The sequence below is a fragment of the Dermacentor silvarum genome, chromosome 8 (genome assembly GCF_013339745.2).
Source record: "Dermacentor silvarum isolate Dsil-2018 chromosome 8, BIME_Dsil_1.4, whole genome shotgun sequence".
Classification (NCBI taxonomy): domain Eukaryota; kingdom Metazoa; phylum Arthropoda; class Arachnida; order Ixodida; family Ixodidae; genus Dermacentor; species Dermacentor silvarum.
Window position 1 is genome coordinate 83549397 of NC_051161.1, and position 12032 is coordinate 83561428.

The window sequence follows — 12032 nt, forward strand, 5'->3', positions numbered from 1 at the left end:
GGTTGCCAAGCAAGGTTGTGACTTTTTTTCTCTTCCTCTTTCTTGTATGTGTCCACACCATTCCTTCCGTGATCTGTCCCTTTTTTCTCGCCCTGTGAAGACTGTTTTGTTCTCGAGATCTGAGTTGTACGTGGAGCATCTTTCTCTTCTTCCAACGACTTGCCCTCTATGATACTAAGGTGGATATGATTTTGCGCAGTAGCTTTTAAGCCTAAGTGAAGCTAAAGCTCAGCGTGTGACATTCCAATGTTTGTTTTGTTTGTGTGTTTGTTTGTTTGTTTATTAATACTGTTAACCCCCGAGGGCTCATTGACAGGAATGGGAATACAATCAATATTTACAATACAATGAAGAATCAGACGCGCAATTATAAAAACGATAATATTGTTTGCTCATTTATACTGTTAACCCCCGAAATTTGGTTACAGCGATTGGGATGAAATCAATATTGATATCAATCAATCAATCTAACGCTACTCAAAATATGAAAGCTTGAACTGTCACAGTTTGGACTCTAACATATTTAGAGCGAAAGCTCGACTACGCCATGTCTGGCAAGGTCATTCATCACGTCGCAACGACCTTGAGCCGCCGGAGCGCAGGTGTGGCAGGTGTGACGTCGCGCCACGTGATCCGCTGCGGAGAGGCAATAGCTGCTGCGCTTGCTCGGAGCCTCGCCGCTACGGTACCACGTGACTAAGCGAGGGCTTAACGGCTGCTTCGCCGACGCTTGGTCGCTCAGTCTCGCCATGGATGGCGCGCCGGCTAGGCCATCTGTGCGTGCGCTTCAGCGTAAGCGACAGGCTGAATCCAATCATCCAGCAGATTTTGCTAGACGGCAGGCTGCGAAATCTCAAGCAAAGGCAAAGTTGGCAGCTGAAACACCGGAGCAAAGGGAAGCCAGATTAGCACGTTATATAGAAGCTTACCAAGCGCGAAAGCGTACATTAATGAAACACTGTGTGCATAATCTTTGCAAAACCAAGGCAAACTGACCTAGTTAACCGTTTCCAATTTCTTCGTCACCTCAAACGTTGTTCATGCTGCTACGAGCAAGTGGCGAGAGAATTGAGAATGACCGCTCTTTTCTGTGTCTTTCGTTGTAGGCTGTCGAAGTGGCTTTTCGAAGGGAACGTCTCCTAAAGTCAAATTGGAGCAGATAACTTGCAAGAAAACAACGTACGTGGCCGTTTGCCTTGACAACGTATATTTACATCAGCCCGGCGTTTAGGCAATACGGCCTTTTTTGCACGCTTGCTGTATTTGAAAACAAGGTGAAGACGATCTGAGAGGAAGAAGACACAGTGGCCGCACGCGGTCTCGTTTAACGCTCGGAATTCACAGCCGATCCCCAAGTGTTCGTTGTGCCAGGACACCGAGGAACAACCCCAACAACAAACTCGGAAGTATTAGCCAGTGTTCAGACACAAGAGCCGAGACAAGTCTGTCACCACACTGCCTAAGACGCACTCTCAAAAGACAGACGTCAATGATGGAGGCGCTGTCTCATCCGAGAGTCCTGACCTACCTCCGGCACCTGGGAGCTTCCGAGCGCTCCGAGCCCACCTTGGACTACCTCGACCGACTGATCAGGGCGCACCTGGAGCGGGTCACCTTCGAGAACCTGGACGTGCTGCTGGAACGACGCATCAGCCTCGACGCTGACGCCGTACTCGGCAAGGTGACGGGGCGCGGCCGTGGAGGTTACTGCTACGAGCTCAACTCTCTCTTCGCCCGCCTGCTGCTGGCGCTCGGCTACGGCGTGCGCCTGCGAGCGGCCCGCTTGCGTCTCCTGACACCCGACGACTCGCCCAAGCGCACGCCCCTCACCCACATGTTGCTGCTGGTCGAGCCGACCAATGGCCACCGCTACATTGTGGACGTCGGCATGGCGCAGTGTGGTCTGCACCGGGCGCTGCCCCTGGAAGGCGACGTGACTCCGTTCCGTGTGCGCAGCATGGACGCGACCGAGGCCTTCGAGGTCGCGCTGCCCACGAGCGACGGCGGCTGGAAGGCCTTATACGTCGTCGAGCCATACGACCTCGACTGGCTCGACTTCGACACGTTCAACTGGTGCTCGTCGACCCACCCGGACAGCTCGATGCGACACCTCCTCTTGGTGGGACGCCGATCGCCCCAAGACGATGGCTGTTGGCTGCGGCTCGTGAACGACCGGTTCGTACGCTGGTCGCCGACACGGGGAGTCGTCGAGAAGCGAGTGATGCGGGACGAGAACGACATCCTCGAGATTCTGCGAGACGAGTTCGGGCTGAACCTGAACGCGGCGGACGACGAGGCGCCACTGCGTGTTCGCTTGCGAGGCCTGCTGGAGAACTTAATTGACACTGGGTCAGAACCTCTTTCAGAAAAAGCTGATGTGGCAGGAGGGATGATGGCAATGTTTCTGTCGCAGTGATGAAAATTATTTTCAGTGTGTAACAGAAAAAAAGAAAGCGGGAAGAACAACTTGTCAGTTGAAAGGTCTTTCAACAGAAAGGCTTTGTGTGTTATTACACAAAATAAAGGCAAATGTGTACTTTTACTAATTTTCAAGTCAAGCAGCGTGAGCACTTCATAACAGATAACAGATGAGCGCTACAGAATGCCTGGTGTTACAAAAGTGCCTAAACGATGGTGAACACACATATTAACATCTACTGGGAAGAATACTCAGTTGTAAACGAAGTTATATACGAATATTATGCCTTGCATATTGATTATGAATTTGTGGAAGAAAGTAAGTGATTTCATGATCTATCGGAAATTATTTCAGGAATTTGCAAGAAACTCCAAATTTATGGCATGAAGAATTTAGTGCAGTGTGAGATGGAACATACATCGGCAGAAAGCCGATTTGAACCTTCGGTCCCCTTTCTGGCAAAAAAATACAAATTTCTTAAACACCTATCTACAGATAATTTACGAACTGTAATAACTTCGGGTGTGTCGAATACATATCGACTCTGCTTCATTCTGATTTACACGCAGTATTTGTTCTTGCATTACGAACAATTTGTTCAAGTTACTGTCCTATGTTGCATGCCAGTTATAACAAATAATTGAACAGACGATACAAGAACTGGCAAAAGCCAACGGCGATCTATAAAGCAGGCACCGTCCGGCCAACCAGTCATTTATAGATGCTTCTACTCCTCTATCACGTGACTACGTGTGCTTAAACTGAACTGAACCTGGTAGAGCCCCGTAACTGCAAACAGACTGCTGTTCAGTTGAAGGGCAGTTTCAGTGTAATAGGGCACTTTCAAGTGCCCGCGAACTGCTTCTTCTTTACAACGCACTCAACGCCGTCTTCATCCGTTACAGAATTCCGTACTGCGGTCACCGAAATAAATAAAATACGCCAACGTTCTGAGAGCATGCTTGCTATGAAAAACCCCGCAAAATTACCAAGCGCCGAAACTGTGCGGTGGCATCGTGCCATTAGTGCGCCAAGCTTTTCTATACTGCGCACAGCCACAAGGAGGTATAGGTTTGTATCTGAGTGGCATTGGTGCGCAGGCACAGTTTTGTTTTGTTTTAAAGCGCGTTGCTTTCTTTAGCTCATTCGGCCATCTTCGGGGTGGGTGGTCGGACTCTCACCGACGATTCAAAGGGCGCGTGCCCTCATCCGCGCTCGTCAACGAATGCCAAGTGTATTACTTATATCCTTGAGACCCACGTGGTGGGGCACGTAAGCAGTGGGGCGTCTGAGGGAGAGAATTAACTTTAATAACAAGGATGCGCTCAGTCGCCAAAGCAGGGGCGATGGGCTGCGGCCGGTTTACACGCCGGCGCTCATATGCCCCCCTGGAGACAACACGCATATATGACGAATCGGCTTGTACCTATAAGCTACCGCTGTTGACGAGCTGGTAAACGGCTGTGTTCTGTTCGGAATTAGTCAAAGAAATAACAACCGCTAGCTATACATATTCTCAATGCGCACTATATATATATATATATATATATATATATATATATATATATATATATATACAGGGTGTTTCAGCGAACACTTTCAGAAATTCTTAATGTTTACCTGTGGCAGATAGCCCAATTCTAGTTAATGAGCCGGTCTACTCGATGCGGGGGCATTACTTGCACAAAAAATTGAAATGCATAATTGACTACTTAATAAAAACTCACTAATTAGGTTTTTAACTAATTACCTGATGGCCCATATTGTAATCTACAAATTGTAGCCGCGGAGTTTGCAAGACGGATCCACTTGGATCGAATTCTCGGGATGACACCAGTTTCGGGATATTAATTCCCGAACTTTGCGGAGAAATGCATTGGCGTTCCAGTTAGTTTCTTAACAAAACGTCGCTTTATGCATTGAAGCACAAAATTAACTGGAACGCCAATGCATTTCTCCGCAAAGTTCGGGAATTAATATCCCGTAACTGGTGTCATCCCGAGAATTCGTTCCAAGTGGATCCGTCTTGCAAACTCCACGGCTACAATTTGTAGATTTCAATATGGGCCATCAGGTAATTAGTTAAAAACCTAAGTAGTGAATTTTTATTAATTAGTCGATTATGCATTTCAATTTTTTGAGCAAGTAATGTCCGCCGCATCGAGTAGACCAGCTCATTAACTAGAATTGGGCTATTTGCCACAGGCAACCTTAAATAAATTTTGAAAGTGTTCGCTGAAACTCCCTGTATATATATATATATATATATATATATATATATATATATATATTGTTACAGGTAACTCTCCGTGACAAGAGGGTTTATTCGGACGCAACCGACGGTCTTGGGTGCCAGCCGAGGTTCTGCTATCGCTAGGAGAACGTCTTCTTCTTCTGCCCCCCTCGTACTCCGTGTCCCACTACTGCTTGCGGCACATACCCAAATCATACAAGGCTTTCGCGCTTGTAACACATCCCCCCACGTAGACGAAGCCCACCGGGCAAGTCGAACAGCATCTCGAGTGGTGCAGGGCTTCAAGCGGGCAACATGAGTCACTTCATTCTTTGAAGACCGTCGACCATTTGAAAGGAGACGTGCTATGCGGTATGTCAATTCGCTTATACGATCTAACACAACGTAAGGTCCAACATAGTGCGCCAGTAGTTTTTCGCACAACCCACGTTTTCTGGTAGGCGTCCACATCCACACTAAGTCACCGGGATCATATGTGACGTGTCGGTGTCGGCGGTCGTAACGTGCCTTCGAGCGATCTTGTGAAGCAAGAGTGCGCAAATAATCAAGGCGGCGGGCTTCTTCTGCACGACAGATTGTCTCCGATATGCAGGCATCATCGTGGTTCAGAAATGGGAAGATCGTATGGAGGGTATAACGTGGCGGCCGAGCGTAAAGAAGAAAGAAGGGGCTGTAGCCGGTAGTTTCGTGCTGGGCGGTGTTAAATGCATAAGTTACGAAAGGTAGAACGCTGTCCCAGTTCTTATGATCCGTCGACACGTACATGGACAACATGTTCGTGAGAGTTCTGTTGGTGCGCTCCGTAAGGCCGTTTGTTTGTGGATGGTACGGCGTAGAGTGTCGAAAACTTGAACAACACAGGCGAAGCATCTCTTCAACCACATCTGCAGTAAACTGGCGCCCGCGATCGCTAATAACGACTTTAGGAGGCCCGTGTCGAAGGATGATAAAACGTAGTAAGAAAACGCACACGTTGGCTGCAGTAGCCGATGGTATTGCGGCCGTCTCACAGTAGCGTGTCAAGTGGTCAGTGCACACTACGATCCAACGATTTCCACTGGAGGACCGTGGAAACGGGCCGAGAAGGTCGATCCCGACTTGCTCGAATGGAGTCCTTGGGGGTGGCACAGGGTGTAATCTACCAGGAGGAGGACTTGTGGGACGTTTGCGACGTTGACATTCGTTGCAGCTAGACACGTACTGTTGCGTCGTCTGACGCATATTAGGTTAGTAAAATCGTTCTTGAAGACGGAAAAGCGTTCTAGCTGCTCCCAAATGACCGGAGGTTGGTTCGTCATGCATAGCCCGTAAGATAGAAGAGCGTAGACTTTTCGGGACCACCAGGAGATATCGTGAGCCTGTGGGAGAATAGTTCTTCTTGTACAGAAGCCCATCACGTGTGCAATAACGATTGGCTGCTGATTTCTGTTTGACAGCAAGCAGTTTTAAAGTGTCGTCGTTTTGCTGCTCAGTCTTAAAGGTATTGAGATCAGGAAATGCTGGCTCCAAGGCTACGATGTAGTGGTCAAAGTTGTCCGCGTGACAGTCCGTCGTGGGAAGCGGTAGCCGCGACAGGCAGTCGGCGTCGGAGTGCCGTCGACCGCTTTTATAGGAAACGGTGAAGTCGTACTCCTGTAGACGGAGTGTCCAACGTGCAAGCCTACCAGATGGATCGCGCAGATTGACGAGCCAGCACAGCGAGTTATGGTCTGTGACGATGGTGAAAGGGCGTCCGTACAAGTATGACCGAAAGCGCTGTACTGCGAAAATCACCGCGAGACATTCTTGTTCTGTCACGGTGTAATTGCGCTCGGGCTTGCTCAGAGAACGACTGGCGTACGCTACGACGTGTTCTTTGGTGTCGAAGCGTTGAATAAGAACTGCGCCGACAACAATACCGCTAGCATCCGTGTGCAGTTCAGTGGGAGCCAAGGGATCGAAGTGTTTGAGAACTGGATGGGACGTCAAACGGAACTTCAGTTCATGAAAAGCAGACGCACATTCTGGGGTCCAGTCAAATTGAACGCCTTTCTGAAGCAGACACGTCAATGGATGCGCGATGTGAGCAAATTCGGGAATAAACCGACGGAAGTATGAGCACAGGCCCAAGAAGCTTCGTAGCTCTTTTACTGAGCGAGGTTGCTGAAAGGCTTCGACCGCAGCAGTTTTTGCTGGATCAGGTCTTATGCCCTCTTTGTCCACTAGGTGGCCTAGAACTAGTGTTTGGCGTTCTCCAAAGCGACATTTCTTGGAGTTTAGTACCAAGCGTGCTTTGCGTAGGCACTCTAGTACAAGATTGAGGCGAGCGTTGTGTTCACTAAACGTGCGTCCGAAAATCACGACATCATCCAAATAACACATGCAGACTTCCCACTTCAAACCACGCAGGATGTTGTCCATGAAGCGCTCAAAAGTTGCAGGTGCGTTACACAGCCCGAACGGCATCACATTAAATTCGAAAAGTCCGTCGGGTGTAACGAATGCCGTTTTTTCCTTGTCTGCCTTGTGCATCGGAATCTGCCAGTATCCGGACCGCAAGTCTACACTCGAAAAGTATGAGGCCGAAGAAAGGCAGTCTAAAGCATCATCAATCCGTGGCAAAGGGTATACGTCTTTCTTGGTAACGGCGTTGAGGCGGCGGTAATCAACGCAAAATCGCCATGTGCCATCTTTCTTTTTAACTAGAATTACTGGGGCTGCCCACGGACTATTCGATTCTTGGATAACGTTTTTCTTCAGCATGTCACGGACATGGTCATTGATCACCTTGCGCTCCGAAGGTGACACCCGGTATGGCTTTTGTCGCAGAGGCTGATGAGATCCCGTGTCTATGCGATGCTGTACACGAGAAGGGGGAATGCATGATGGAGCCTCTTGCTGGGAAAAGTCGAACACCGCGAAGTGTTTTCGTAGAATATTTGCCAGTTCCTGACGTTTGTTAGTGCTGAGCGATTTGTTTATCATAGCCATCATCGAAGTGTCCGTGGCGCATGCATCCGACTGGGACTCATCCGTGGCATTGGGGGCTTCTGCAAGGATGGCGAGCGCCAATACTTGATGTTCACGAATAGCCGCAAGTTTCAGACCCTCCGGTAGTATTGTGGGTTCGTTGGAGCAATTTATCGTCCATAATACAGTACGCCCACCGATAACCGACAGCGTACAATAGGGCACCAGAACATTCTTCTTCAGGCAACTAAGGTGAATGGGCTCTACGGTAGCTTCAAATGTTCTGTCGGTTGCAGGAGAACAGGCGACTGGGACACATTTGGCAGACAGCGGCGGTACGACGGTATCTGCGGACACACAAAGGGCACATTCGTAACACGGCGGGTGTTCCACAAAGACGGTCGGAAGGCTCGAATCTACAGTAATTTCTCCCGTTCGGCAATCGACATTGGCACCACACAGCTTAAGAAAATCGAGGCCCAGAATTACGTCATGCGTAGCATGAGGTAAAACTACAAACTCCGCGTTAAACGTTTCACAACCCAAGCTAACTGTTGCACTGCACACACCTACAGGGTACAATAGTTCTCCACTCACTCCACGAAACACATCGGCACGGTCCCACGAAAACAGCACTTTTCGTCCTAGCAGGCGTTTGAATGCGTGGCTCATTACGGAAACGGTCGCTCCAGTGTCTACTAAGGCCATCGTTGAGACGCCGTCTACACGTACACAAATCTTATTTTTAAACATGCAAATTGGCGGAGGTATTTCTGTCATAATCGAAGACTGTCCAGCGGCCTCACCTCCAACGGCCGCGCTGACTAGTTTTCCGGCGAAGGCGACGGGTAGCGGCGCCGGGGAGACGGTGACCGGCTTACGCGAGGAGCAGAAGGTGGTGTCAAGCTCCGATCGGAAGCCGGTGAACGGTTTCGCAGTGTTCCCAGGTTCTCATTGGACATCCCGCGTGGATATGTGTACGCACCGCCAACACGTTGCTGGCCAGATGTTGTTGATCGGTCGTACCTTGGCGGCTGGCGGCGTTGTGGGGCCACGTTGCAGTACCTGGCGATGTGGCCCTCGATACCACAGTTGTAGCACAAGGGCAGAGGACGTTCGACGAAATGCCGCTCCAAGCGCTCAGCCGGCAGAGGTTGTCGAACAGGGTACAGCACCCCAGTACGTTGAACAGGAGCCGTTCGCCTCTGTGCATCACGACTGGAGTGAAAGCGTTGCCCATACCGCTGCTCTGACGGAAACGTCTCCAGATGTGACCACGTCGTTCCAGCCACATCGACGTCCGTGACACACACAGACGGTGGCAGAGTAGCGCATGGTGCTGTGGGCGCCGAGTGATACACTGGGTACGTAGCCGGCGGTTGAGCTGTGTTGCACACTAGTTCATTGTGTCGCCGCAGTTCTTCGCGTACTATTTCCCGGATAGTAGAGGCAAGGTCGGTGGACGGACTGGTATCGACGCTGGCGACAGTTGTCACGTTTGCCAGTCGTCCAAATTTGGGTGCAATGCGACGGGTCTTCAACGTCTCAAATGTACGGCAGTGACGCAAGACATCTGAGACGGAGGTGAGGTCTTCTCTCCCTATCAGAAAATTATAGACGTCTTCTGCGATGCCTTTCAGAAGATGTCCGACTCGGTCGTCCTCAGACATCCATGGGTTTATGATCTTGCACAACTTGAGTACTTCTTCTATATAGGTTGTGCATGTCTCTGTTGGAGTTTGAGCTCTTTGGGCAAGTGTTCTCTCGGCGCGTTTCTTTTTGGCATCAGTGTCGCCAAAACACTTCCCTATTTCTTCAACAAAGAGTTCCCATGTTGTTAAGGACTCTTCGTGGTTCTCGAACCACATAAATGCGGTTTCTCTCAAAAATAAGACTACGTTGTCAAGCTTCGTGAGCGAGTTCCAGTGGTTATATCGGCTCACCCGATTGTAGTGCGTAAGCCACTCGTCCACGTCTACTCCCGCTCTTCCCGCGAACGAGCGTGGTTCCATGTAATGGTGGGCAAGGGCAACTGGCCTTGGCCTTTGCGTGGTTGCAACTGGCTCCGGGTCTGGTCCTCCTTTCTGTGGCATGATGAATGTTGTCGGCGAGAGACCGGCTAGACGGCGGCTCCGGCGAAGTTCAAGCGGTTGCGACTCCGTAGTACGGCGACGTCGTGTACCCCGCACCTCCACCACTCTGTTACAGGTAACTCTCCGTGAAAAGAGGGTTTATTCGGACGCAACCGACGGTCTTGGGCGCCAGCCGAGGTTCTGCTGTAATGTAGATGTAGAGCCTTGGAGTTACTGGCACATACCGAGGTTCTGCTATCGCTAGGAGAACGTCTTCTTCTTCTGCCCCCCTCGTACTCCGTGTCCCACTACTGCTTGCGGCACATACCCAAATCATACAAGGCTTTCGCACTTGTAACAATATATATATATATATATATATATATATATATATATATATATATATATATGCGTCTTCAAGCGCGTCGTTGTTTTGATAAAGCCCAAACCGCATGAGAGCGATTTTGTGCGCGACGGCGACGAGCGACGGCTTCGAGTGAGGAAACGGGCCGTCGCGCGAACAGATCGGTTGTTCTTGTCGCTCAATCGCTCGGTTCTGGAAATCTATAATTCGTCGCTCGACGTCCGGAAGTGCTATGAGCGACTAGCCAATAGCGCGAAGCCGGAACTGGATATACATCAGTCAAGTAAAACCGATTGTCGCATGGAACGAGCAAACGACTAAATTTCGATACGTGCAAGGATAATAACGTAGTGCAGAACCTTTAGGAATATTATGCTGCTCTTCACGCTAAAACACATGAACCTAAATTAATAAAGAACGCGTCACGCCAGTTTCGGCGAATACTTGCTGCCCTCATACCGGCAACACCGGGGAGACGTCGCTCAAAGTCGTCGCTCGTCTAGTCACTCGCATGCGGTACACTCTTAAAAATAAACTTAGTAAATAGCTAGTAAATGCATGTTTTTACTAGGTTACTGTGTATTTTACTACCTTCTGACTAGTTGTGTACTAGCCAGTGGTTAGTAAAGCTAGTAAGTGCTGCCTTTACTAACCAGAAATGCTTCTTAGTAGTTTTTACTAAGTAACTACTAAGCAACTACTAACTTGTCTGGCCTTGGCCTATTTTACTGTGATTGTAACAGTCTTATGCGAAATTGAGATTAACTGTAGTGTTGTTCATTATTTTCGATTAACAGTTATATGCGACGTCGTATCACACATACGTACAGACAGTAGGCTTTAGACATTTGAGCACATAGCGTTGAATATTTAACCGAATACATAGGTGCTCACCGGTGCCACATGTGCTCCCTCAAACTAGGCCTATAAATACTAGTGAAGTTGCTCTTTTAGTAAGTGTTGCGTAGCACCTTGGTCGTTCTATGTTTTCTTGCTTTGTCGTTGCTTGTTGGACATATGTAGTACATTCTTTCCGCGGAGTCAGTGCGGCTTCATGTCCTTGGCAAATTTACATTACGTATATGTATAAGCCACCAATTAATGCCTTAATATATAGGGATAGGACGCGGTTCCTTTCATGTATATTTGTTATTTTACTTTTATTGCGATAGCAATTATATGTACACTCCGAAGCAGATTTCTGCCGTCGGCGTCGCCGTCGCCGTTGCCGTGAGGTTCCGTATGACGTCAGTGGAGATGAAATCGTCGCCGCGATAAGTGGTTCTTGAGGGAAAGGGAAAGGTTGGCGCTATCTTCTGCCGAACGCTGTATGTGCGAGTGAAAGGGAACGAGGGACGCGCGCTTTCACGGGGAGTGAACGCACGGCGAAGAAAAAATCACGCGTTCTGCGCCGTGATCCCTTAAGGGCTGCAGAAGTAGGCGTCTCTTTCCTCCTTTACAATCACCTGCCCTTGCCGGTCCCTGCAGCCTCTGCTGCCTACCCATGTGCCGACGAGCCCCCTGAACTATCTCTCTTCTCTTTTTCTTTACCTCCTACTCCCCCTATCCCCTACGACGCTGCGCCGTGCTCCCTTATGGGCTGCAGAATTAAGCGTCTCTTCCGTATGTATAATAACACCTCCTCCTCCTCCTTTACAATCACCATATATGTAGAACAAACGCGCCTTCTTCCGACGCGCGAAAGGCCGTGGCGGGGAGGGGGGTGGGAGGGGGCGGGAAGGGAGGTGACGTTTAGCTGCGGCATCAAGTGCCTATTTATATCAGAGGCTCCGGCAACAGTCACCAACGCCGTACGCATTTTGTGCGAACGCGGGCAAAACGCCGACGGCCTCGACAACAGTTCTGCGTGTTGCCGGTGCTGCTGCATGTCCAAGGTTATACACCTGATAAAGCTACTATCATTACTCCGTATAGCTCTCTACAAATTTGCTATCGGAATTGATGTTTCGCCTT

General features: G+C 49.4%; 1 protein-coding gene across 3 annotated transcripts in view; it reads left to right on the plus strand.

Moving 5' to 3' along the window:
* Nucleotides 1-12032, plus strand: part of LOC119462251 (arylamine N-acetyltransferase / N-hydroxyarylamine O-acetyltransferase-like) — a 211403-nt gene that overhangs the window by 38379 nt on the left and 160992 nt on the right. The window contains exon 2 of one of the 3 annotated variants that reach the window (XM_049673180.1): nt 1107-1681. The exons of 1 other annotated variant lie outside the window; for it this stretch is intronic. In XM_049673180.1, the coding sequence (XP_049529137.1) occupies nt 1490-1681 (192 nt within the window). In that variant the 5' untranslated portion in view covers nt 1107-1489. Of the gene's footprint in view, nt 1-1035; nt 1682-12032 lie in introns of those variants that run through there. One more of the 3 variants, XM_049673181.1, reaches the window with a different exon arrangement.